General features: G+C 42.3%; 1 protein-coding gene across 2 annotated transcripts in view; it reads left to right on the top strand.

Annotated features, from left to right (window-relative positions):
- COL23A1 (collagen type XXIII alpha 1 chain) overlaps positions 1 to 25,373 on the top strand; it is a 467,477-nt gene that overhangs the window by 432,612 nt on the left and 9,492 nt on the right. Inside the window, exons 9-25 of one of the 2 annotated variants that reach the window (XM_031953787.1) lie at positions 5,135 to 5,251; positions 5,825 to 5,860; positions 6,636 to 6,662; positions 9,390 to 9,416; positions 10,435 to 10,488; positions 11,855 to 11,917; positions 12,612 to 12,656; positions 13,538 to 13,615; positions 16,512 to 16,565; positions 18,928 to 18,972; positions 19,314 to 19,403; positions 19,847 to 19,909; positions 21,146 to 21,202; positions 22,481 to 22,507; positions 23,044 to 23,106; positions 23,212 to 23,265; positions 24,616 to 24,642. In XM_031953787.1, the coding sequence (XP_031809647.1) occupies positions 5,135 to 5,251; positions 5,825 to 5,860; positions 6,636 to 6,662; positions 9,390 to 9,416; positions 10,435 to 10,488; positions 11,855 to 11,917; positions 12,612 to 12,656; positions 13,538 to 13,615; positions 16,512 to 16,565; positions 18,928 to 18,972; positions 19,314 to 19,403; positions 19,847 to 19,909; positions 21,146 to 21,202; positions 22,481 to 22,507; positions 23,044 to 23,106; positions 23,212 to 23,265; positions 24,616 to 24,642 (927 nt within the window). Of the gene's footprint in view, positions 1 to 5,134; positions 5,252 to 5,824; positions 5,861 to 6,635; positions 6,663 to 9,389; positions 9,417 to 10,434; positions 10,489 to 11,854; positions 11,918 to 12,611; positions 12,657 to 13,537; positions 13,616 to 16,511; positions 16,566 to 18,927; positions 18,973 to 19,313; positions 19,404 to 19,846; positions 19,910 to 21,145; positions 21,203 to 22,480; positions 22,508 to 23,043; positions 23,107 to 23,211; positions 23,266 to 24,615; positions 24,984 to 25,373 lie in introns of those variants that run through there. The other variant, XM_031953786.1, reaches the window with a different exon arrangement.

The following is a 25,373-nucleotide window of genomic DNA, read 5'->3' as shown; positions in this document are numbered from 1 at the left end:
AAAAGAGGTGATAAGGACCTGAACCAGAGTGGTGACTTAGGAATGCCAAAAGGGATGTATATGAGAGATGTTGGAGAGGTAGAATTGAAAAGATCTTTTAACTGATTGAATATGGGGTATTTTGTGATAGTGAGGATCACATCAAGGGTATAAATCTGAGTGCCTGAAAGGGTGGTAATTCCCTCAATAGAAGTAGGAAAATTCTAAAGAAGGGTGAGTTTGTAGAGAAAGGTAATAAGTTCTATTTTGGACAGAGTTTTGCTATAGAACATCCGGTTTGAATTGTCCAATAAGTATCTGGTTATGAAGGCCTAGAGCTCAAGAGAGACATTAAGGCTGGATAAGCAAATTTGGGGACAATCTGCACAGAGCTGATCTTCAAAACCAAGGGGACTGACAAAGTCATCAAGTGAAAGAGTATAGAGACAGAAGAGAATGCGACCCAGGACAGAATCTTGGGGGTACACCTCTGATTAGAAGACATGATAGAGATGATTACCCATCAAAAGAGACAGAGAAGCAGAGGAGCATTATCTCCATTTTACAGATGAGAAAAATGAGACTCAAAGAAATTATGATTTTTCCAGAGACATTATAGCTAAGAAGTGTCAGATTTTTCTGGAGACACTATAGCTAAGAAGTGTCAAAGCTAGGCCTAATTACAACTGCATCTCTTTTTTTTCTTATTTTATGCTGCCTCTGAAGCATCTTTGTCTTCTGCTTTCATCCTTCTTCATATTTCACAGAACAGTACCTAAAGATCCCTTCCCCACACATGCTAATGCCAGCAGGTACTTGCCTGAAGGTCAGAACTAAGATCATAGGCCCCTAACAGGAGGCAATATTCAGGTCACAATTTAGTTACACCAAGAATTTCTGGAGATTCTTTGTACCCCTATCCTCTAATATATACCTATAAAAAAGCATCTGTAAGAACCTTGCCTGAATTCCCCACCAGCTCCTCCCTCATACCTCACCCTGAGTCTTTCTCAACTTTGGACCTGCTGAACTTCACTATTCCAAGTAGATTGAAATTTTCTTGAGGTCAGGAACATTTTCATTTCTTCCTATCTCCAACACCTAGCAAATTGTCTTACACAGAGTAAGCACTTAATAAATGATTGTTGATTGACTGATTACTTGATAATCTGGGCAGATCCTCTGGTACAGAATACCAGTCTCTCCCCAGAGTACTTGCTGAGGGCCCTGGGCAGTGAGTGGCATTTTTAGTTAAGAAATAAAGGTCTTCTTTCTATGTGGACATAAATGTTTTATGAAACCCCCTCTGGGTCCTTCTTGGCAAAGCAAAGACCCAAACAGTCCTGCTTCCCTTCTGAAGGCCCCATCTATCCCAGTGTCCCCCTAGGGGGACACAGCTGTGCCAGGACAAATGCAATGAGGTTTTCCCCCAACAAACATAGGAGAGGAAAGGGCCCCACCTTGGTTTCTGAGTAAACAAGGTTTTTTCTGGGCATACTGAATGTCAGTCATCTGAGCCAAGGTTCATTCCACAACCAAGCTGGTGGGATTTCTCAGAGGCCAGAGGAGAGACTTTGTTTGTTTTCACTTCTACAGTGAAGGAAAAATTCATTTATTTGCTTTCTAGTGGATCCAAAGAATTGATCTTCCAAGTGGGGGACCTTCTAGGACCCCTTCCTGTGTTACACTAAACAAAAGATATCTCCTGGAGAAGCCTGTTCCAGCTTCACCCACCACTTAGCCTTAAATCTAAATCCTGGGAGCTAAATGTATGTAACTGCTGTTCTTGGATTCCTCCCTATTTCTCTTCACTTCCTGCTCTGTGACCCATGAAATAACTCTTTGGTTTTATAAATTACTCTCCTGTACTCCGGACTCCCTGACCTTTCTGACTGTCCACCCTGTTCTTCTGACCAGATGGTCTTTCCCCACCTCGGTCACGGATTTCTCTCTAGAGAGCAGAACGTGTTTAATCGCCGTGTCCTCAAGGTAGCTGTGGAGTGAGTGTGGGGAAACTGCTGCCTCTCGTTTGCTGTTCCTGTCTTTCTAATTGCCTCCCCTAACTCAGCCAAACCTCCATTAACCAGAGAGCTTAAGGAATGGGGTGTTCTGGGGGTTACAGGGAAAAATGAAAACCCCTTTTCGCTTAAGCCTTCTTTCCTCAATCTAATTCTAGAAATGTCTTAGAAAGCCATTTACTAAGAAGATTATAACATTGGATCTGTGATTTCATCAGTTTAGCAACTTCCTTCGTGAAGAATTCTCCTCTATGCAGGGAAGAACTTTTTCTACAACTTAGGGTCTGAGAAATTTGTCTGAGAAGACTTGTCCAGAGTCACATATGAGTAAGAGATGTGACTTGAACCCAGGTCTTCCTGGCTTGAGAATAGCTCTTTGTCCACTATAACTCTGTGTCTCAAAAGGAATAAAGCTTGGGTAGTATAATGGAATCAGTCTCAGATAACCAAGTTCTTTTATCATCTTGAATTTATCACCCCATTCCATTTAAATCAATTCCACAAGCATTTTGGTTCTTATGTTCAAGGATCTGGGGAAAAAAATTATTCATATAACTATAGAACTAAAGCATTTTTCTTACAACCCTGCAGTTGTAAGGTAGACAGCATAATCACATTTTACAGAGGAGGGAATTGAGGCACAGAGAAAGGATGAGTCTTGCCTGGGGTCATTTATCTCTCGTAACTGGAAAAGCCAAGCATGCTCTTGTCTCCCAAGTCAGGCACTTTTTGTTATCCTTGTCTGGCCCTATAGAACCAGATTATATGTAATGTCACTGACCCTGGAACTGGAATGGAATATAAAAGTGAGTTCAATCCCCTTTGCTTATTTTAGAGAAAGGAAACAAGACACAGAGAGAAGGAACTTTAGGCAAGTTCAAAAAATAAATAATAAACATCCATAATTCTAACAAGGCCCTTGGACTACAAATCCCATACTCTGTGGGGATGGAACATTGGAAGGAACACGTTGGATGCAAGGATAGCCCTTAGTCCTGTCTCCTCTCTCAGCTTCAGTGTTCTCTCTTGCAAAACGAAGAGCTGCAACAGAGAGAGAAGCTATGCTGTCTTCCAGTTCTAATATCAATGGACCCATACTTTCACATAGCTCTACATTTGTAAACCTAGAAATCCCAGTGTAAAGGAAAGACCACATGACTGGCACTCGGGAAATGTGGGTTTGAGTCCTGGCTTTACCATTTATTCCTTCTGTGATTCCAGGCAAGGGATTCCCCCCCAACTTAGTTTTCCTATTTATTAAATAAAGAGGTAAGAGGAGACTCTTTTTTATCAATAATATTTTGTTTTTCCAAATACAAAGATAGTTTTCAACATTCACCTTTGCAAAATCTTATGTTCCAGATTTTTCTCCCTCTTCTCCTCTCCATCTCTGCTCCCTCCATGTCCCCAAGACAGCAAGTAATCATGTGCAGTTAAGATGACACTCTTAAAGCTCCCTTGACACTTCTAGTCCTGTGGTTCTCTAAGGACTGAGAAAGTCACTGACTTCAGTACCCTTTCTTATAGTTCCCCCTTCCTCCTAACAGCACAGTCCTTGGGGTGAGATCAGAGAGGGACAAGGAAAAGATGGAGCCGCTCAGAGAACCAAGAGTTGTGCTCAGTCAGGTTCTGGTTAATTGAAGTTTGGCTGCCACACTGGGTCTTGCACTCTGCCTGTTGCATGAGAAAGGAACCCTTCCCATCCTCGCACCACCTGGAAAAAATGGCAAGATTTGTCAATGAGTCCCCATGGTGAGGACCAAACAGCAGGGCACAGACTGAGAACTGTCCAGTTTTAAACACATTTAATTTTACTGCAGCATCATTCAGGGGCAGATCACTTGATGATCAGATGGTAATAGCAGAAGCCCCCATTTCACACAAGCCTCCAGAGGGCTCTGCCCATAGCCATCATCCCAGGCTATCCAGTGCTAAGCCATGAAGGAAAATGATACCTACACTGTCACCTATCTGTCTGAAAGGCCCAAGGGTGTGACTCTGTGCTGGTCAAGCCCTCTCCAAGATCTGATGGGCCTTATCTATTTTTATTGCCCTGGATGTCAGACTCATTCTGCAAATTGTAGCATTATCAGCCAGATACCTGCCAGGACTCTCCGTTAGGAAGATCTGAATTGCAGTCTCCACCTAGGAAATGCCTTATTGCCCAGCAATGGGCCTTCCTTCTGGAAGGCAGAGGGAGCCAGCAGAGTGTTCCCTTCCTCAGACAAAGCGGATGGAATATCTAACAGTGCTGTTGACTCCCAGGAGACCATCAGGAGGCTAGGGACTGAAAAGCTCTTTTATAAGGCTTCTTTTAGAAGACCTGGAAACAAGATATTAGGGGCAACACAAAAAGTGAAAGAAAAGCACTGACTTTGAATTAATGGTCCTAAGTTCAAATCCTGCATCTCTGCCTACTTTTGTGACCTTAGAAAATCATGATTTTCCCTGGACCTCTCTGGACTTCAGTTTCCTCGTCTATAAAATGATATAGTTAGATCATACAGCCTCTGAGATCTTTTCTAGCTTTATGATTCTATGATCTATTCATGTGATTAAGTTCTAGCTAATGTTATACAGCAATTATCTCTTGTTTCCCCAAAGCCCTTTTATTCCTCCATTGAGCCTGGCAGTTCTCTCAGAACATTTTCCTCTTGACCTGATTTTTGCTTCCTGTGCCTTCCTTTGCATGTCCCTGATACTTTTGTCCCAATACCTTAATGTCATTGGAGATTCTAAGGATCCTCTCAGAATCTCCTAGTCAGGGACTCCTGTCCTGGCAAACTGTGCTGTCTTGTGAGTGGTTTTATTTCAACAGAAAAGTCTGGGAGAAAGGGGGCCATTGCCTCTTCTTCCCTAAGGTTCCTTCATCCAGATGGAAAGGATTCAGAAAATCCCCTGCATCATTTGCTCTTGTGCCTCCATGTCCAAAAACCTCCTTCCTTTGGAAGGAAGCCTCCTCTCCTCCCCCCAATCAATCTCCAAGGCACTCCTGAGCCCCCTCCAATGTAGGTGGATGCTCCAGATGGATGATGGATGAGTGCCCACATTCCCAACTGGACCTGACATATGTGCTCGATGCTGTCCTCTCAATGCACCTCTACACACTTGTAATGAGAAATATGAATGTCTTGCAGGGAGATCGAGGTCAAGATGGAGCTGCTGGTCCCCCTGGGCCCCCAGGTCCCCCGGGAGCCAGAGGGCCCCCTGGAGACACAGGAAAGGATGGTCCTCGAGGTCCCCAAGGGCTGGATGTAAGAGAAAACCTGAAACATAACTGGAATTCAATTCACAATCTCACCCCTAACCTGAAATCTAACCTATATTCAATCCCTAAATCTAACCTTCTCCCTAATCTGAACTATTCCGAACTTTAACCCTAATATTAAATCCAATACCTATTCCCAAACTTAATTTTGCCCCAGTCCCAATCCTGCACCTGCAACCCTTCAATAGTGTAGAAACAACTGAACCCAGCAGCTGATGAGCAAGACTCTGGTACGAAGGGGCCAGAAAATTGCTGCCCTTTGTGGCTGCCTCCCCAATGAGCTCCTCCCCCATCGTGTGAATCAGCCTAGAATCAGTTATTGCTAGCAAAGTTCTGATTCTAACATTTGCCTTAGAGACTCCTTCTGGCACCCCCCACCTCTGCAGCGAGCTCGGTAGGGCTCCCCCTGATTAAATACAAGGAGTTGGGGGGAAGAGCTTGAGGGATTAGCTTGATGTCTTCTGTCCTGAGCAGGGGGAGAGTTGCTCTGTTCTAACGCTGTCAGTGGGCCAGGAACATTGGCAGGTTAACGTATTTTGTAAACCTTGTGTCTCCTCAGGGTCTAAAAGGAGAGCCAGGACCAGGAGGTGTGATGGTCAGTACCGAGGATCTGGCACTTCAGGGGGCTTTGCCCATGTTTTGTGACTCAAAACTGAAAGCAAAAGATTGTGCACGCTGGCTAAGAGAGACTTCAATGGTCAGAGAGCAGCATCCTGGAGTGTGTGTGTGTGTGTGTGTGTGTGTGTGTGTGTGGTGTGGAGACACATGAGAGTGACTGATAGCAAAGGTTTCCAGGGCCCCCCTGAGCATCCTGCCTGATACATGCCCAACTGACCTTGGGTATCAGTACCCAGATAATTTTCTAAACCATCCCAAATGTCTAAGAGGAATACTTCCCCCAACCCCCTTCTTGGGGCTGGACACCTGTTCTGGACACCCCTATTTCCACCTTGCCACCACAAGGACTCTCCTCTCAAATGGGCATTGCTCCCCAGCTTCCCCAGCTCTACACATGTACCTGCCACTGGGACCAGCACCGGATGTGCTATGGCTCCCTGGGACCCCACAGTGTATATCTCTGACTTCCCCACTGCCTGCAGATGCCCATCCTTTCATCTTTATTTATTTTCCCATATTCAGAAAATCCCACCCCAGTGCTAGCTAGTATCTCAGAAATGTTGGCAGTGCACATCTTAGCCCTCCTGACTTCCACTTACCCTCCTGTTAAATAAGACTCTGCCAGTGCCCTTGTGCACCTTCTGCCCACCAGCACTGACAGACCTACTGGGAGATGCCCCCCTGCTTCTGTCCCCCAAAATGCCTTCCTAGCAGGACTGACCTAAACTACTGTCACTTTTTTCCTATTACAGGGCCCAAAAGGACCACCAGGGCTCAAGGTAAGAGTTAAATTACTCACTAGTCAGTCTTGCTGTTACAAATCAAAGTCATGTTTCCATCTGAACAAAGCATTCTTAAACTGTATCCCTATGGACTTGGATGTGAAAAAATCTTTATTTATAACTAACCTCTAACTGAAAGTTAGCATTTCCTTCCATTATGAATTATATACTTAATTCTGAATCTATGTACATGTATGTATAGAATTATAAATACATATGCGATATATATGTAAGTATTTGTGTGTTTATATACACACACAAATTCTGAGGAGTACATAGGCTTTCCTAGATTGTCAAAAGACTTTTTGACAGAAAAAATGTTTAAGAAGCCCTATTCTAAACCTCCTTGGTTGTAGGGTTTTCAGTTTGAAATACTACTATCTGGTAAAAATATCTATTTCTTTCCTAAATCAATTTGCTTCCTATTTGTATTCATTTTAATTTAGTTGTATAAGCCATGGTTCACTGTGGAAATGAGTACAAAGGGACATCATTCATTAATTTAGCAAACATGGATGCACTTGTATGTACTACATAGTGGCAGCCAGATGATACAATAGATAGAGTGATGGACCAGGAGTCATAAACACTCGAATTCAAATTTGGCCTCAAACACTTACTGGTTGTATGATGCTGGATACCTAACTTAACTGCTCTTTAACTCAGTCTCCTCATCTTAAAATGGAAATAATAATAGCACCCACTTCCCAACGTTGTTTTAAGGATAAAAAGAGATATTTGCAAAGTGTTTTATGAACCTTAAAGCTCTATATAAATGCTATTATTAATAATTATATAAAGTCCAAAGCTCAACAACTGAGAGGGAGACAAAGAATGAAGGAACTACAACTCCTGCCCTCCAAATATCCCAGCATCATACTTTCCCTAGCACAAAATAGGAGTTAAATAAATGATAGTAATTTGATTACTATGACATGGCCATAAATAGCAATGATGCAAACTTGAGTGTATTAAATACAGGGGGAGATATGAGCAGTACTGTGGGCATCCAAAGAGGAGAGCTATTTTTAGCTTCCTAGGGATGGTTGATGGAGGTAACATTTGAGTTAGGCTTTGAAAGACACATAGAGGAGCAGCTAGGTGATGCAGTGGATAGAGCACCAGCCCTGAAGTCAGGAGGACCTGAGTTCAAATCTAGCCTTAGACACTTAACACTTCCTAGCTGTGTGACCTTGGGCAAGTCACTTAACCCCAATTGCAAAAAGAAAGAAAGAAAGAAAGAAAGAAAGAAAGAAAGAAAGAAAGAAAGAAAGAAAGAAAGAAAGAAAGAAAGAAAGACACACACATAAGATTTCCCAGAATCACAATATCTCAGACTTTGAAAAAGACTGGCAATGCAGTCTCTGCCTATGATTCTGAATACCCTCATTTGCTGCATCTCTTACAAAAGGAAAGCCAACTTTCACTTAAGGATCAAGTACAAAAGAAAGGCATCTGGTCAAAGGACTTAAATATAATTCCTGTCTCTGTCAGCCATCCCCTAGGTGCCTTTAAACAAATCACTTATTTCTTAGCCCTCATTTTCTTCATATGTAAAATGTGGGGAAGGGATTGGATGGCATCTAAGATCCTATCTAGTTTTAAGTCTATGAGATAAACCCAGGTTTTCCAGGATTCCAGGAAATATCAAGGTAGCTCATTCTACTTTTGGATAGTTCATATTGTTAGGAAGTTTTTCCTTAAAACAAACCAAAATCTGCCTTTGAACAATTTCTAGCCATGGTTTCCAGTTACTTCTATAGAACAAACTAAATCCTTCTTCCACCTGAACACCCTTTAGATAAATGAAAGCAATGATTCTGTACCATCCTAAGTTTCGCTCCTCTTCACTAAACCTCCCCTGGGCTTTTATCTGATTCAAATGATAAGATCTCCATTCATCTGGTGACACTCCTCTGGGAGCCCCCAATTGGTTGAAGCCCTTCCTAAAACAGGGCTCTCAGAATAAGATGCAATATTATACTTCACAATCCAACCAATTTGCACAGCACAATCACTTCCAGTGCTTTGAATATCATACCTCTCAATTTCACCTAAAATGGCACTAATTTGGGAGATTGGTTGACTTCTCACACTGTTGGCTCGAGCCAAGTCAATAAGCATTGATATGTGTTAGATTGCAAAGAAAGACCAAAAACCAAACAAACAAGAACAGTCTCTGACTTTGAGAAGCTCACAATCTAATGCCCAACTTCTTACACTATGGATCACAACTCCATGTGAAATCATGTGACTGAATCATGTGAGGGGGGGTCTCAAATTATGATTTATTATCAGTAAATGTTTGACTTGTATATCTATTTTATATACCTTCATGCCGGGGTCGTGTAAAAATTACTCAGAAAAAAAAAGGGATTGTGATTGGAAAAAGTTTAAGAAACTTTGAATGAATAAATGAACTCATTAATTATTTGGTCTCAAAGGGAAAGGTGCTCATTTCTATGGCTTTAGAAGTCTGTATATTGGACTTTGGGCACTTATCATCATGAGTGTGGGGACTAAAAAAAGGGGAGGCAAAAAGTTCTTGTCATGTTTGAATGTCAGCAAGTTATTCAGTTGGGCTGAAGTACTGGGGACTTGAAGAGGAAATAAAGATAGAAGAGATGAAGATGGGATCAAAGTTTGAGATGTTTTAATTGGATAAAAATATTCTGATTCCGCTTTGATCCCTAATGTTCCCTTTTCCTCTTTTCTCTGTCTAAGGGCGAACCTGGTATGCCAGGAAGAAAGGTAAGCAAAGGGTTAATCTCAGAGCATGAATGTCACGTGGAGTCCCTCTATGAAAATCTAATCAGCCAAGAGGGCCCCTCTGGGCCCCTTCTCTTTCAACTAAATTTTAAGAATGAATCCACTGTCGTGAATTGGGGGTGGGAGTAAGGGGGAAACAGAGAGAGAAGGATCCAAGGACTTCTTGGTTCTTCATCAAACTGGCCTTTCTTGCTTGTGACAAGAGCTAAAGTCTTGGGCCTCAGAGTCCAGATTGAATAGGACTAGCAGGGTAATGGAGTAGAAAAAAGGATTGATTTAGAGGCTGGGAACTGGGTCCTAATCTTGGTTCTCCTACTTATTAGATGCTTAACCTTATGACTGCTACATTGTTCTGGGCCTCAATTTCCTGATTTATAAAATAGAAATAAAAACTTCTGTACTGTTAATAATACCCATAATAATGATAGGAATAATAATGAAGTAGGTGCTAGCTACATCAGATATTTGTGAGGCTCAAGTGAGATATTATTAGTATACTACTAAGGGTACCTAGATGACAGAGTGGATAGAGCACCATACCTGGAGTTCAAATATGACCTCAGATACTACCTGCGTAACTCTGGACAAGTCAGTTCCTCATCTGTAAAATGGGGGCACAATGGAGAAGGAAATGGCCAACTCTCCTAAATCTTTACCAAGAAAACCCTATGGATGAGTCTGGAATAACTTAGTAACATTTTTTTAAAAGTCATTCAAAATTTGAGGATTATTCATAGAAAATTGTTACATGCTCACCCCATGGTCCAGAATGGCTTCTCCCTCTACTTGAAATGAGCAAACTCAGGACTCAAAAGAAGATCTCAGAGAGATCATCTTGGTACATAGCCTTGTCTCAAGGTGAATCAACAAAGCTATTCTCAAGGTGTCTTCTGAGAAATAGAAATATCTCAGATTGGACCATGGTGGAAGCTGGGGTGGGGAGAGGAAGCAGGGAGGCTGCCTCAGGCCAGACTGTCCACTGAAGCTCTTGTTTCTTCAGGGAGATGATGGCTTACCAGGACAACCGGGACTCCAGGGATCTGTTGGGCCAAAGGTACACCTCCTCTTTTCCCTGAAATATCTACTTCCCCCTGTCCATCTTCTTTCCAAGCTCCTAGGCATCTGAGGAAAACTATAAAGCGATTCCCCTTTTTCACAATCCTTTCCCCCCAGGCTAAGAGGCACTTGGCTTAGACCTATACTGGTTGTAGTGTCATTCTTCAAAACTAAGCAGATCTCTGCCCCACCTCCAGGTATCTCTCTCTCTATTGTATTACTCAGAACCTAGGGGTTGACAGCACTCCTTTCATTAGCCATGTACATATCCCTCTATCATCTGAAGGAAGGAAGGAAGGAAGGAAGGAGAGAAAAGGAAAGGAAAGGAAGGGGGGGGAAATGAAAAACAAAGACTGTGGCCAAATCCCTTTTCCATTCTGAGTTTCAATTTCCTCATCTGTTAAATGAATTAGGCTAGATGGCATCTTGGGTTCCTTCTAGCTGTTTTTCATTATTTTTATACCTTAAAGCCTATCAGAAAAGGCAAGCTGTGATGTAGTAGTAAGAGTGTTGGACTTGAAGCCAGGAAGACCCAAGTTCAAATCCTATCTCAGACATTTGTCTACATAACATTGGACAAGTTACTTGGGAAGATTATGTAGGGAATAAAGCACTGGCTTGGAATCAGGAATACTCATGTTCCTGAGTTCAAATCCAGTCTTGGACACTTAATAATTGTGTGATCCTGAGTAAGTCACTTAATCCTGTTTGCCTCCATTTCTTCATCTGTAAAATGAGCTGGAGAAGGAAATGGCAAACCACTCCAGTTGACTTTTGCCAAGAAAACCCCGAATGATGAGCTTGTGGAACTTTTGCCAAGCTATTCCTAGAGTAATAACTTACTCTAGCCCATCACTAGGCTCCTACATGATTCCTCTTTGATAGCGATAGCATCTAGAACAACCCATGCCCTCCTTCCCCCATCATTGTCTGGGTGAATCCTGGCTCACCTCTATCCACACTGACACTAATGTGGGATTTCAATAGATACTGCTCAGATTCCTGATCTAGAAAGGCTACTTACCATTACATCCCTAGGGGAAGTTCAGAGAATGGAAAGCACCTTCTCTCCTATCCTAGATAGTAGCAGTGAGCTAACATGGTGGTTGGCTTACAACTGCATCATTCATTCCAGCCGTTTAACAAGTAAGTGCTGATGATACACTGAGCCTTGGTAACAATGGTCTTTGGAGCTCTGGTTTTGCGCAACCTGCTGCTGGGGGGACAGAGGGACTGAGCCAAACTCTTTGCCCCATACTGTATTGTGATCTTTGACAGATCCTTCAAGTTTTTTTGCCCCTGCCAGATCCTGGAATAGTGCTTAGCCTGAAAACCAGGGTCATTCTGTATCCTTTGCTTTCCAGGGAGAAGAAGGAAGCCCAGGGCCTCAGGGAAAGAATGGAACTGATGGATCACCAGGAACCAAGGTAATTTATGATCTACTGTCTCCATGTGTGACCTTTCCAGATGGGCCAATGCCTATTTATGAGTTAATAGAAGAATCAATATAACCTCTGCTCTTCTTAAAAGAGGACTCTTAGCTGGGAACTTGAAGGTGATTGGGGAAAGGGGGAATGAACTTGAGGGAGAGAGATGAAGAGAAAGGAAGAGGAAAAGATGAAAGAGATGGAGAAGGGAAAGGGCAGAAGGGGAGAAAAGGAAGAGAAGAAAAAGAAAGAGAGATGAAAGGGAAGGAATGGAAGTCAGATGGTATAATGAGACAGATGATAGGAACGGACAGAGGGAAGGAGGGTGGGGAAGAAGGAAGGAGGGAGAGAAGGAAGGAAAGAAAGAAAAGAGAAGATGGAATATTTATTAAGTGTTTATTGTATGCTAAACAATGGAATTACAAATACAAGCAAGCAAGACAGTCTTTGACTCCAAAGAATTTACCTTCTAATGGGGGAAGACAACATATAAAAAAGACCCATGAATATGGTTGGAGGACAGCACAGAGAAGGCAGTTTGGTTTGAAATTTGTGTCTAGGAAATGAGGTAAATGCCTGGCTGGATCAAGATGAGATGAAAGCACTCCAGGATTCCTCTGGAGAGGAGGTGGGGAGGATGGAAGAGGATGCTTGGGAGCCATGAAGAACTAATCATCAGAATTTGTTTTCCCAGGGGGAGCCTGGTGAGAGAGGATCTGACGGCTTCCTTGGACCCAGGGTATGCAGACATAATATGGTGACCTCTTCCGCTTTTGCTTCAGGCCACGAGGCAGCGGGGCTAAGGCTCTTGAGTTGGACATACCTGGCTATTGAGATGGGTCTTTACAAGTGAAGGAGCTTGTGGGAGTTGAACCACCATGCAGCCAACCTTGCTGAGCAATCTTTTGGGGATGATGGAAGGGAGAATGAGATTCCTTTGCACGGGAGAACCAGAACAAGGGCAACATGGTCTTCTCCCTGAGTTTGGGTGCTGGGAAGGGAGGGCTGGGGATGAGGTTACAGTGTCTAACAAGTTAATTCAAGCCTGATCCCTGGTAAGAGGTAGCTTGGTTCTCAGGCCTTCAGTATCTATTGAAATCCCTTAGGATTCTCAGGCCTGAGATCCTAAGAATGGCTGATGGCCAAAGCGATTCTATTACTCACTGGGAACCAGGAAAGCAGATATTGGCCTAAGCCAACTTTTTGGTCTCAGGATCCCTTCACACTCTTAAAATTATTGAGGATACCCCAAAGAGCTTTTCTATCTAACTATTAACATTAGAAATATGAAAATAGCTTTAAACTTCATGGATATCCCCCAAAAGGATCTCAAGGATCCCCAATCATATTTTAAGTCCTGCTTTGAGATCTACTGGTCTACACAAAGCCACTTTGGGATTGCATAGTCTACTGTTGGATTTGCCTTAAGAAACAAACAAGCAGCCTTCTTAGATTTGGAAAAAAATTAAGCTCAGCATTGCAATCAATGGAAAGTGGAGGGCCAGGTTCTCATTATGTACATGCATTAGAAAAACCCAGAAGTGTTGAGTAAGGTCTGGAAAGGAGCCCCAGGGTGTGGTCCAAGGGCCTCTAAAATGTTGGCTTTTTCTCTTTTCTCAGGGTCCACCTGGCCTGAAAGGTGAGCAAGGAGACACAGTGGTGATTGACTATGATGGCAGAATTCTGGATGCTCTCAAGGTAAATTGGGTATTTTTGTTTCTTTATTTTTATCAGACCCTCATGGCTAGGTCCCTGGTTAGACAGTGTGGTACATTAGAAAAAGAACTGGATTAGGTGTCAGAAGAACTGAATTCAAATCCTAACTTTGCCACTTATCTGTGTGACTTCCTTGGGCCTCCATTTCCTCAACTGTAAAATACATAGGTTAAATTAGACAGACTCTGGGGTCTCTTTCAGGTCTAGTCTTGATTCCTAAGGCACCTTCCCACTCTAAATCTATGGCCCTCTGATTCTATTAAATGGGGCAACTAAGTGTAGTGCTAGTAACTGAGCTGGCTGCCCAGTGCCTTGGTTGGGCCACCAGTAAAATGGAAGCAGGAATCCAAATCTTCTTTCCTTTATAAACTAAAAGCAGTGATGAATAGAAATGATGTACTTTCTAATTCCAAGGCCATTATGGTCTCTACTATATCATACTGCCTCTCTGAAGGAAAAAAAATTACATTTTAAAAAAGGTAGAATGGAGATTGCATGAGAAAGAATGGCTCATTCTGAGTCCATTTCTTGCATATTGAGATTTTCTAGTGGATAGAGCACAATCTCTAGAACCCCTGAGTTCAAATTTGACACATTTTAGCTGGGTGACCCTGGACAAGTCACTTAGCCTCAGTTACCCCCCCAAAAAGAGAAAAGAGAGAGGAAGAGAAAGGGAGAGAGGGAGGGCCACTAGTCCTTCCAGTAACATCTCCCTAGGATGATGATGATGATAATGTTACATAATCATGTAATATATATCATTATATTATACTATATTATGTTATGTTATATATTATGTTATATTAATTACCTATAACCCATTATTATATATTTGGCTATCCCTGGCTCAGCTCTGCCTCTGCTCATAGAGCAGGCTCTTTGGGAGGGAGTCAGGATCATTATGGAGAAATAGTGGTCCATCCTGGAGTCTGCAGACTCCATCCTGCCTGAGGTGTCTCTGTAGAATGAAGCTGGACTAGGTAGCCTTGGAAGGCCTCGTAGCTCTGGACCTAGATGCCCTCAGTGTACATCCCCATCCCATGGGCCCAAACTGCAGTGCCCAGGTGTCCCAGGTTGCAAGAAGGACGGTAGCTCTAAGTCACTGGAAACAGTCAGGGAGCCAAAAAACTCAATTAGCCAGAACGAAAGCAAACATTCGCTCACATCCATGGTTTACTCTCCAATTATTTTACATAGGCCTCCGAGAAGTACAAACTGATGGTAAATGCGCTTGTCTGCATGTGTGCAGTGTGCTGTGAGGTGGGGGGCTTGTTGTGTATTGGGAGGGGTGCGGGCCTGATCATTCCCTCCCTGGGACCCTGCTCATTTTTCTTTCATTCTCTGTACCTCAATTTCTCCTTCTGCAAACAGAGAGGACCTCGAATTAGGTGGTCTCCCAGGCTAGCTCTGGTACTCTGTGGGTCTACAGATAAAAACAATTGATATTTATATAGTGCTTCACACACATGATCTCCTTCGAGCTTTACAACAACCTTGTAAGATGGGGATCATGATATTCACTTTGCAAATGGGGAAACAGACTCAGAAAAGGTGAATGAATTGTCTATGATCACCCAGCTAGTAAGTTTCAGAGGTATAATCCTACTTCTGATAGGATTATTCCAAATAGAAAATTTCGATTATACCAAACTGAAAAGTTTTTGTACAAACAAAACTAATGCAGACAAGATTAGAAGGGAAGCAATAAACTGGGAAAATATTTTTACAGTCAAAGGTTCTGATAGGATTATTCCCAGGGAACTCAAGGGGCCATGAGTTCTAATTCTGGCTCTTCCATGCTAGTAACTGAGCAGGCTTCCCAGTGTCTCAATTGGGCCATCAGGAATGGCAGGAATCCATATCTTCTTTCCCTTATAAAATGATGAATAGAAATGATGGCACTTTCTAAATCCAAGGCCATTGTGGTCTCTACTATATCATACTTGCCTCTCTACGGGGAAAAATACATTTTTAAGGAGGTAGAATGGGGATGTCATGAGAAAAGATGGCTCATCCTGAGTCCATTTCTTGGGCGCTGGGATTTTCTTTTTAGTCAATAGCTAAATGGATGGATAGCGCAATCAAGAAGACCTGAGTTTAAATGTAACCTCAGACTCCTTGAGGCCAGTAAACTATCATAAAACTTTCTCATGAGATGTGGTTCATTTGAAAAAGACCTCGGGGTCTTAGTGATCTGCAAGCTCAATATGAACCAGCTGTTATGTGGGGACTAGAATAACATTAGTTATAGAAGTCTGGTGTCCAGAACAAAAGAGATAGCGGTCTCATTGCCCTTAACTGGTTGTATGACCCTGGGAAAGTCACTTAAGTGCTGTCTACCTCAGTTTCTTCAACTGTAAAATGGAGCTAATAATGGCACCAACTTCGCAGGGCTGTTGTGAGGATCAAATGAGACAGTATTTGTAAAGTACTTAGCCTGGTACCTATCACATAATAGATGCTATGTAAATGCTAGCTATTTTTATTTTAATTTTTGAAACCCCAAAACTTATGAGCCCTGGTGAGTCACTGTGTCTTATATATTTTCTTCACTCCCCCAAGTCACTGGTGAAAGAGATCTAGAGGGACTTTCCTAGTGGGCTGGGGAACTCTGAGAAAGTTCTTCTAATCCTGGTTCTTACATGCTGGTCACACAGATAGTTACTAACTGCCCATTGCCTCAGCTGGTCCTTTTATAAAATGGAGGCAGTGATGATAATCCTTCCACCATCTAACTCTCAAAGCAACTCTCAGCAGAAGTGGTAGCAAGGATGCATGGAGTGTGTGTGGGGGGAGGGGTGGATGGGTGGGGGCACATTGTGGGTGGCAACTGAGATTCTTGTCAACATTAACACTGCTTTGACTTTTTTCCACACAGGGTCCTCCAGGACCTCAAGGCCCACCTGGTCCTCCAGGAAACCCTGGAGCAAAGGTTGGTTTAACTATTATTATTGATTATTAATACCTTTTGACTATCTCAGTCATATATGTCCTAATTCAAAACTAGACAGATAGGCCTTTGGAGAAAGGATCCAACCCTTAGGTTTAAGAGCCAGATGAACTCTTTAGCTTTCCAAAAAAGAAAAACTAAAGGGAGGAAGGCAGGAGAGGCAGTATATGCCTCAGATACTTCCTAGTTAGAGATTAGACACATGATAAAGCCATGGTGACTCCTTGAGGTCAGTAAAATACCATGAAACTTTCATAGAAGTTGTGTGAAAAAGACCTTGGGGTCTTAGTAGTCTGCAAGTTCAATTAAACCAGCTGCTCTATGGGGAGAAGAATAATTAACATAGTCTTAGATTTGCATTAATAGAAGTCTAGTGTCCAGAAAAAAGGAGGTAGCGGTCTCACTGCCCTTTGTTCTAGTCAGACCACAATTGCAGTATAGGATCCAGGTTGAGGTATCATGTTTTAGGAAAGATATTGACAAGTTGATCACCCAGAAGAAAGTAATTGGGAATTACAGAATTGGGAAGGAGCTGGAAATCATAATGTACAAAAATCAATCAAAAGACCTGCAAATTATTAGTTTGAAGAAGAGGCAAGAAGACAGGAAATATAATCAGTTTAAGACATTTGAAGGATAGTCATTTGGGAGTGTAATTAGCTTTATTTTCATTGGCACCAAAGATCAGAACTGGGACAGAAGTTGTACAGAAACAGTGTTGAGTTCAATATAATGAAAAATTTCCTAATAATTAGAGGTTGCTTCTAGAAGTAGTGAGCTCCTTGTCATTGGATATATTCAAGCAAAAATTGTCTTAGGGCTGTTGTAGCATTCCCAAACCCCTGGAAATTGTTTAATGCCTTAATATCATAGTGATTTTCTAGAAGTTTAATTTTAATAAATATTTCCCAAAATGCTTCTTCTCCATGCCTCCCCATCCCCCAACTTCTGTTGGGAAGAAGAGGAAAAGAAAAGAAAATTATGTCAGCCTCCTGATATAGATGTCTTCTATGGACTGGTTTCTGTTTTCTGATTAATAAACAACTACCGATTAAGCACCTGCTATATGCTAGACACTGCATGATCAACCTTCTGATATAAGTATCTTCTATAGACTGGTTTCTGTTTTCTGACTAAACAACTGTTGATTAAATACCTACCATATACTAGACACTGGGCATACAAAGACAAAAAAGAAACCATTCCTGCCCTCAAGGTGGCCACAGTTTATTGGCAGAGGGTTGGGACCTGTGTGAGAGAATCTACTAAACTACTATCTTCCTTATGTTTTAAAATGAATGAATGAGACTAACTTTAAATCATATAATTCTGATCTCAGAATTGAATACTGAGCAGAAATTATTCTAGATCAGTGGTTTTAATCTTAAATAGAAACTGATCCCTAAAAATTGCATATTAACTTACAAAATCATTAGAACTTAGAAAGCTACATTATCAAAAATATATTATTTTTTATTTTGTTAAATATCTCCCAATTACATTTTACTCTGATTCAGACTCACATAGGAATTTTGTGGGCAGTTTGACACCTCTAAGAGTTTTTCCTCTCTTGAGACCTTATAGTTTCTCTGATCATCACTGAGTCACCCCTTTAGTGGCCAGAAAAGAACTCTCTCTCACATGGTCTTCTGGAATCATGTGGCTTCCAAACGACCCTAACAGATAACCAGGGAGAATGGCAGGGAGGAGGGACTCAACCCCTATCCCCCAGTGCATTGATTCCTCACTGGAAGACTCATTCACATCTGTCTTCAGGAATTGGCATTGTGAGGGTCAGAGGTAAATCATACATCCTTCCTACCTCTCATCAGAGAAAAGGAGAACTATGGGAGTGGAATGATGCTTATGCTCACATGCATCAGGATCCTCCCCTATATAGAAAAAATATAGTTAAATAAATCCATCATGTTAGCCATATCTGATAAGGGGAGGGAATCATTGGAAAGAAACAGAGATGATTTTAAAAAAGGAATCATAAGACATTTTTAATAGAATTGTCTATGGAGCAATAAAGAGAGCCTGAGCTGGTTGTCTGGTTCTGGTTGCACACTAATCACTGTGAGATCATAGACAGGGCACATTCCCCTTCCTAATCATCAGTTTCCTGTCTATCAATCAAACAAGAATTCCTGCCCTCTCGCTCTCTTTTCCCTCACTCCCCACCAGGAATTATATAAGGTTCATAGGATAAAATGGATTTAAAAAAAAAAAAAAGCACATTGAGAAATGACTGGATAAGTTTATGAAGGTGAAAGAATGAAAAAAGCACTAGATACATATGAGGAATTCCTATTCTTCTCATCTCTATTTTTTGTGACTTTAGGGAGAGCTCGGATTGCCCGGTCCTCCTGGCGTTGATGGAGAAAAGGTCTTGTCTCTTTTTTTCTGGATGATGTAACATTTGAAGAAATGGTCTTTGCTGGACTGGGGAATGGAATAGAGGTGGAGCAGTGTGAGAGCTGGGACCTGATTATAATTTAAAGCCACTTTCTACTGTGAATTTTATATCTAAATTCACTCATCAAATGGTTCCCTGTCCCAGAAATCTCTTTCCCAGGAGAGGTGCCTCTAAATTATAAGACACATACATCTGTGGACTGTCAGGGGTTGGATTCTAGGACTGTTGGGGTGCAGTTGTCAAAGCTACAGCCGATGCCTTTTTCAGGGTTTGTGTTCCAAGCCTGAGCTCTTCACTTTTGTGTATTTCAGGGGCCAAAGGGCTCTAAAGGAGACCAGGGACAGCCGGGACTGATGGGACCGAAAGGAGAAATTGGAGAAATGGGCTTGTCTGGCCCCCCGGTATGTAGACAGATTATGGTTGGACTTTGGGCATTGGACACCAGGTGACTGTACTCTCATTTGAGTGGGGCTGAGCTCTGTAAAAATTTCTTGAGTCAGTTTAGAAGCCCAACTCCTAGGTCCTCAGGATAACATGGTCCTGTGCAAAGAGGCTGAATGTGGAGTCCGAGGATTCAAATTCAAATCCTAACTCTTCTGCCTGCCTATGTAATCCTGGGCAAATCACTTAATTTCTCTGGGCCTTAGTTTCATTATCTGTAAAATGGGGATAATAATCCCTGCCCCGCCTCCTTTCCAGACGTATCATGAGGTTCCAATAAAATAATGCATATGAAGCACCTTGTAAGCAACCTTGAAGTACTTAACAAATATGATTTGTGATTTTTGATTATGGTTATTCTTATTACTCAACTGAAAAAGACCTAAATATAATTCTCATACAGGGTGTTGATGGCCCCAAAGGTGAGAAGGGAGAATCAGGATCTGCAAGTCTTCAGGAGAGCCTGGTAAGAAGCCTGAGAAGCAGACATTTCCCCACTGTGCTTCCCCTCCATCCGGGTTCATACACAATTACCCATTAACTATCCCTAGAATTTATGCCCCAGATTGTAACCTTGTTTTCTTAACAATATTTTACTTTTCCAATTACATGCAAAGATAGCTTTTAACATTCATCTTTGCAAAACCTTGCATTCCAAATTTTTCTCCCTCTCCTCCCTTCTTTCCACCTCAAGATGGCAAGCAATCTGACATAGGTTAAATATATGCAATTCTTCTAAACATATTTCCCTATTTGTCATGCTATGCAAGAAAAATCAGATCAAAAGGGGAAAAAAGAACAAGAGAAAGAAAAAAGCAAACATACAACAACAACAAAAGGTGAAAATACTATGCTTTGATCCATATTCAACCCCCATAGTCTTCTCTCTAGATGTGGGTGTCTCTCTCCATCACAAGTCTATTGCCTTGAATCACCTCATTGTTGAAAAGGGCCACGTTCATCACAGTTGATTGTCTTATTGTTACTATGTACAATATTCTTTTGATTCTGCTCACTTCACTCAGCCTTAGTTCATGCAAGTCTCTCCAGGCCTTTCTGAAATCATCCTGTTGGTCATTTCTTACAGAACAGTAATATTCCATAATATTCATATACCACAATTTATTCAGCCATTCTCCAACTGATGGGCATCTACTCAGTTTCCAGTTTCTGGATACAAAAAGGGCTGCCACAAACAGTTGTGCACATGTGGGTCCCTTTCCCTCTTTTGGGTCTTTGTGGCCCTTAGCACTGACTGAAGCTGGGTTACACTGTAGGCCAGCGAGATTTCTATTCAGGCTAGGCCCTTCCCTTCTGGTGTGTGTGTCAGGCCTGAATCCTATCCCCAGAGCACTGAATCTGGGACTACGGATCTCCAGTGACCTCCAGATGGTCCCTAAACACCATTTTCCAGAAGAGAGTCCCAGTCCCACCTCTTCCCATGGACCTCCAATGTAGGAATGGTGAAAAGAGCCAGAGAGGAGAGAAATTCCCGAGTCCTTACTTGTTAATTCATCAGAGCATTCTGTGAAAGGAGAGAATGTGGTTAAAGATTCAAAACTACCTTGCCAACCTCAGGAAGTGAGTGTATTTTTTCTACCTGGGGTTCTGTAGGCATGTGCACATACACACACACACACACACACACATACAATTTTGCTTTTGAATTCTGACTGGTTTGCCTTTGGTCTCCATCTCCCAGGCCCAGATTCTGGCAGAACCGGGGCCACCTGGCTTACCTGGCCCTCCAGGTCCGATGGTAAGAGCTCTTGGCTACAAACTTTTGATGTGGGGTAACTTGAGAACAGCATGGTGTGAGGCTCTGGATGGCCCAGGTTTGAATGCCACCTCAGTCACTCACTACATGTATGAGTGGGGCAACAGGCTTTTCACTCTGGGCCTCAGTTGGCTCATCTGTAAGACAAAAGGTTAGGAGAGATGGTCTTTAACACCATTTCCAGCTCTAAGTCCTAACGGGGAAGTACTAGGATGGGCAAGGGGATGACATCTGTTCTGTGTACCTATACACACACTCCTCCTGAGGGAGGGAATCCTCCCTTTACTGGAAGGAGGGAAGGAGGAAAAGGTCCAAGGGAAGGCTGCTTGGTACAGCTTAAAGAGAGCGGGATTTGGAGGCCGAAGCCTTAAGTTCAACTCCAGTCCTGACATTTACTTTCTGTGTGACTTTGATTTAAACATTTCACCTTTCTGGGCCTCAGCCTTCCCTTCTGTAAAATGGTAGGGTTTGGCAAGGTGATCCTATGGAAGAACACTGAAGCTGGAGTCAGAAGAAATAATTATAATCCTGTCTCTGACAATGATTGCCTCTCTGCCTGCCCCCTCCCCATTTCCTCATCTTTATAATGAGGGGATTAGACTAGAAGGTCTCTCATGTCCTGCCTAGCTCTGGATATTTGATCCTACAATCAGCTAGATTCCAACCCTGAATCCTGTGGTTCTGCAAAAAAGGGGAAAAACTCATTTGGTTCCATGGAGGGAGAGGGGAAGAAGAGAAGGAAGAATTAGCCGAGCTGACCGAGCTCTGAAGGAGGAACTAAGGAAGCGAAATGGAAAGCCTAGCTGGATTAATCAATATATTCTCTAAGTATTTGTCTAGGGGCTCCCCAGGTTGTCAGAGAAGGAGAAGAGAGAGAGAGAAAAAGGAAGACATAGGGGAAGAGCAAGAGCATTTCCAGTGTGCTGGATCCAGTGCTCAAGATACAAATATGGAAGTAACCGAGACAGTCTCTATCCTCAAAGAGCTTACATTCTAATGGAAAACTAGAATTTGTGAAAAGAAAGTGAATGGGGGAGGGGAGATAGGAAGGGTGCCTGGGAGCAGGGGAGTGTAGCAAGAGAAGAGTGAGATGAAATCTGGCTGAAGCTCTTCCTAAAATGATGATCCAGGAAAGAAGTCCCCGAGACAGGTAACAATGTGGCAGGCAAGGAGAAGGCAGGAGACTCTTATTCATTTCTTTTGCCTTGAAATTCTGCCTTCTCAGATGAATTTAATGGCTTTTCCTTTTCTCCCTCAAAGGGTCTTCAGGGGATCCAAGGTCCCAAGGTCAGTAAGTAAATTTGGTTAAATCTTTTTAAAGGAAGAGGGAGAGTTTTATAAAGGAATGAATGGATTGACCATCAGCCCAGAGCTTTCCCTTAGAACGGGGTTGAGTGGTTAATAGCCTGAGCTGACCCATTGCTTAGGGCAAAATCCCCAGACTGGCATCAGGGGAAAAAACAACTTTATTTCAAATGTAAGCTTTTACATTTGATGATGCTAGCAGATAACAGGCAGAATAACATCGCGAACTGGCCTCAGATTAGAATTCAAGTACTCCATGCTGTCTATGAGATGCTGGACAAGTCACTTAACGGGTCAGTGGCCCACCAACTCTCCGAGGCTATGAGAGCAGTTCTCAGCTGATAAGTGTCTCACTTATAGATATAAAAAAATTGTAATAAAAGGTTAAAAATAATAGCACATAAATGGTTTCTCAGAGCACCAAGAATGATTTGTTTCCAAACTTCTTGTGCCCTGATGGTTTTAAAGGCTTCTCATGGGGCTTCTAGCACCAAGCACAGTACCTTCTCTTTTTCCAGGGATTGGATGGTGCAAAGGGGGAGAAGGGTGCTACCGGAGAGAAAGGCTCCAATGGGCTGCTCGTGAGTTGACTATCAATGCAAATTCAGACATTCACTTTTTTTCTTGTGTGTTCCAATCCCATGTTCCCAAAGGTCTCCTAATTCTGCCTGTCCTTTTCTGTCTAGGGACCAGCTGGCCCACCTGGCCTAATCGGATTACCTGGAACAAAAGGAGAAAAGGTAAAAATTCCTGTGTCTATCAGCCCTACAGGCTTTCATTCATTCATTCATTCATTTAAAGACATTTACTGGAACCTGCTGGTACAGGGTCCTAGGCGAGGCTCTATTAGGAACGTAGTAATTCCACTGTGGGGCGGAATTACTACTGGCAACATAGTGCACAGAGCACTGGACCCAAAGTCAGGAAGACCTGAATTCAAATCCAGTCTCAAAAACTTCTTAGCCCTATCTATCTCAGTTTCTTCATCTGTAAAATGGGGATAATAATAGCACCAACGTCCCAGGGGAGTTTCAAGCATCAAATGAGATGATACTTGTAAAGCATTTTGCAAACCTTTGCAAACCTGATTTGCAAAGTTCCATGCAAATCAGTTATAACTATTATGACTATTATTTTCATGTGGCTGAGGTTTTGGCCATGTTCTATTTGGTCCCTAAGAGAAACAGGGGCAATGAGAAAGTTTGCAGAGACCAGTTTAAACCGGATCTTAGGGAAAACTTCTTACAATCAGACCCAAAGTGGAAAAGGTTCCCCCTCCTTGGGGGCCTTCAGGCAGAAAGCAGGCAACCACTTGAAGGGTATTTTAGTAAGATACATACTCCTTTCATGTATGGGTTGGATTAGTTGGGCACCAATTTCTCTTCCAATTCTCAAATTCTGTAATTCATCTGATCATCACAACAGCTTATGAAAAAATTAGTACAAGTATCATTATCTTTATCCCATTTACAGGTGGTAAGACCAAGAATTAGAGGAGTGAAGCATCCTGCTCAAAGTCAGACAGCCAATACCTGGCAAAACTGGATATTCTCAATCTCCTTTAGGAACATAGAAGCATAGATTATCAGGATAGAAAAGGACCTTAGAAATCATTTAATTCAATCTCCCTCTTTTAACAAATGAGAAAACTGAATCATAGAAAGACTGTCATTTTTTGTTGTGTTGGTTTTGTTGAACTGTTATTTTTCCTCTTGTTATTGTAAGAATGTCTTTCTGAAAGAAAAAAGGGAGAGGGGATTGTAGGTGATATAAAGGTACAATATAGGAATAAGAATTTATTTTTAGGAAAATAAAAGCAGCCTCCTAAAAAGATAGAAACCCTCACTGAAAAGGTACCTTAAATGGATGCCGTCTAACATGCAAATATTACATGTCTGCATCATATAGCATTGCTGTCCTTAATACCTGTGTGAGTCTGGACAAGTCACTACCTCTGTGGTCCTCAGTTTCCTTCCCTGTAAAACGAGAGGGTTAAAAGAGGTCTCTTCTAGCTCTAGATAGATGATCCTATAAAAGCTGAGCAAAGCCTTCTAAAGTGATTTGTTCTCATCCTTTCCTTTTTATTTCAGGGCAGACCTGGTGAGCCAGGATTGGATGTAAGTTTCCTACTGCTTCCTCACCCAAACTGGGAGTTATCAATAACATCCCCTGGAACGTTCCAAAACATGCCCCTGTCACATGGTCCCTTTTGGGAGAGGGGAGAAGGGGAGGGTACCAGAAGTTTTCACCTTGGTATATATAAGTAATCTGCTTCCTGATGGATGGTAGATAGCCCTGCTGAATCAAATCAGCATTGTCTCTAGTCAGAGTGTTCATGAATGATGGAGCTACTGAGCCTCTAAGACTGGCTTAGTCCTCCGGAGAAATCAGTTCATAACTGACCATCAGCAGAGTGAATGGGGACATCCAGGGCCTTTTCTTCCTCCCTGGGAGATGAGATTGGGCAGAGGCAAAAAGTCTGACCTGGAGCAAGAGGAAAGACTTGAGCCAAAAGTGGAAGTTCAAATGAACTTCCAAGAATTACCCAGCCTCTAAACTAAACAGCTCCTTCAGCCCCACCCTTCCTCCTGGAGCCCAGAGTTGTCTGGGAAGAGCCATGATTTAACAGAAAGCACATTGTTCACATCTCCGCCTCAGGGCTTTCCCCAAAGACATGTATGATGTTTCTGTTTGAAAAAAGGATGATCATTTCCTGACTCCACTAAAACCCACGTGTCTCCATCTATGTGACATTTGTGCATGTTTTCCAGTACTCAGGGTATCATGTCCTAATTCTGCTTGAAAGGGAGGCAGGGTCACCTTTCTCACATCCCATTTGCTCTTCTGT

This window comes from Sarcophilus harrisii, chromosome 2 (genome assembly GCF_902635505.1).
Source record: "Sarcophilus harrisii chromosome 2, mSarHar1.11, whole genome shotgun sequence".
Taxonomy (NCBI): domain Eukaryota; kingdom Metazoa; phylum Chordata; class Mammalia; order Dasyuromorphia; family Dasyuridae; genus Sarcophilus; species Sarcophilus harrisii.
The sequence above is the reverse complement of the archived record's forward strand: the minus strand, read 5'-3'. Positions and strand labels throughout refer to the sequence as shown.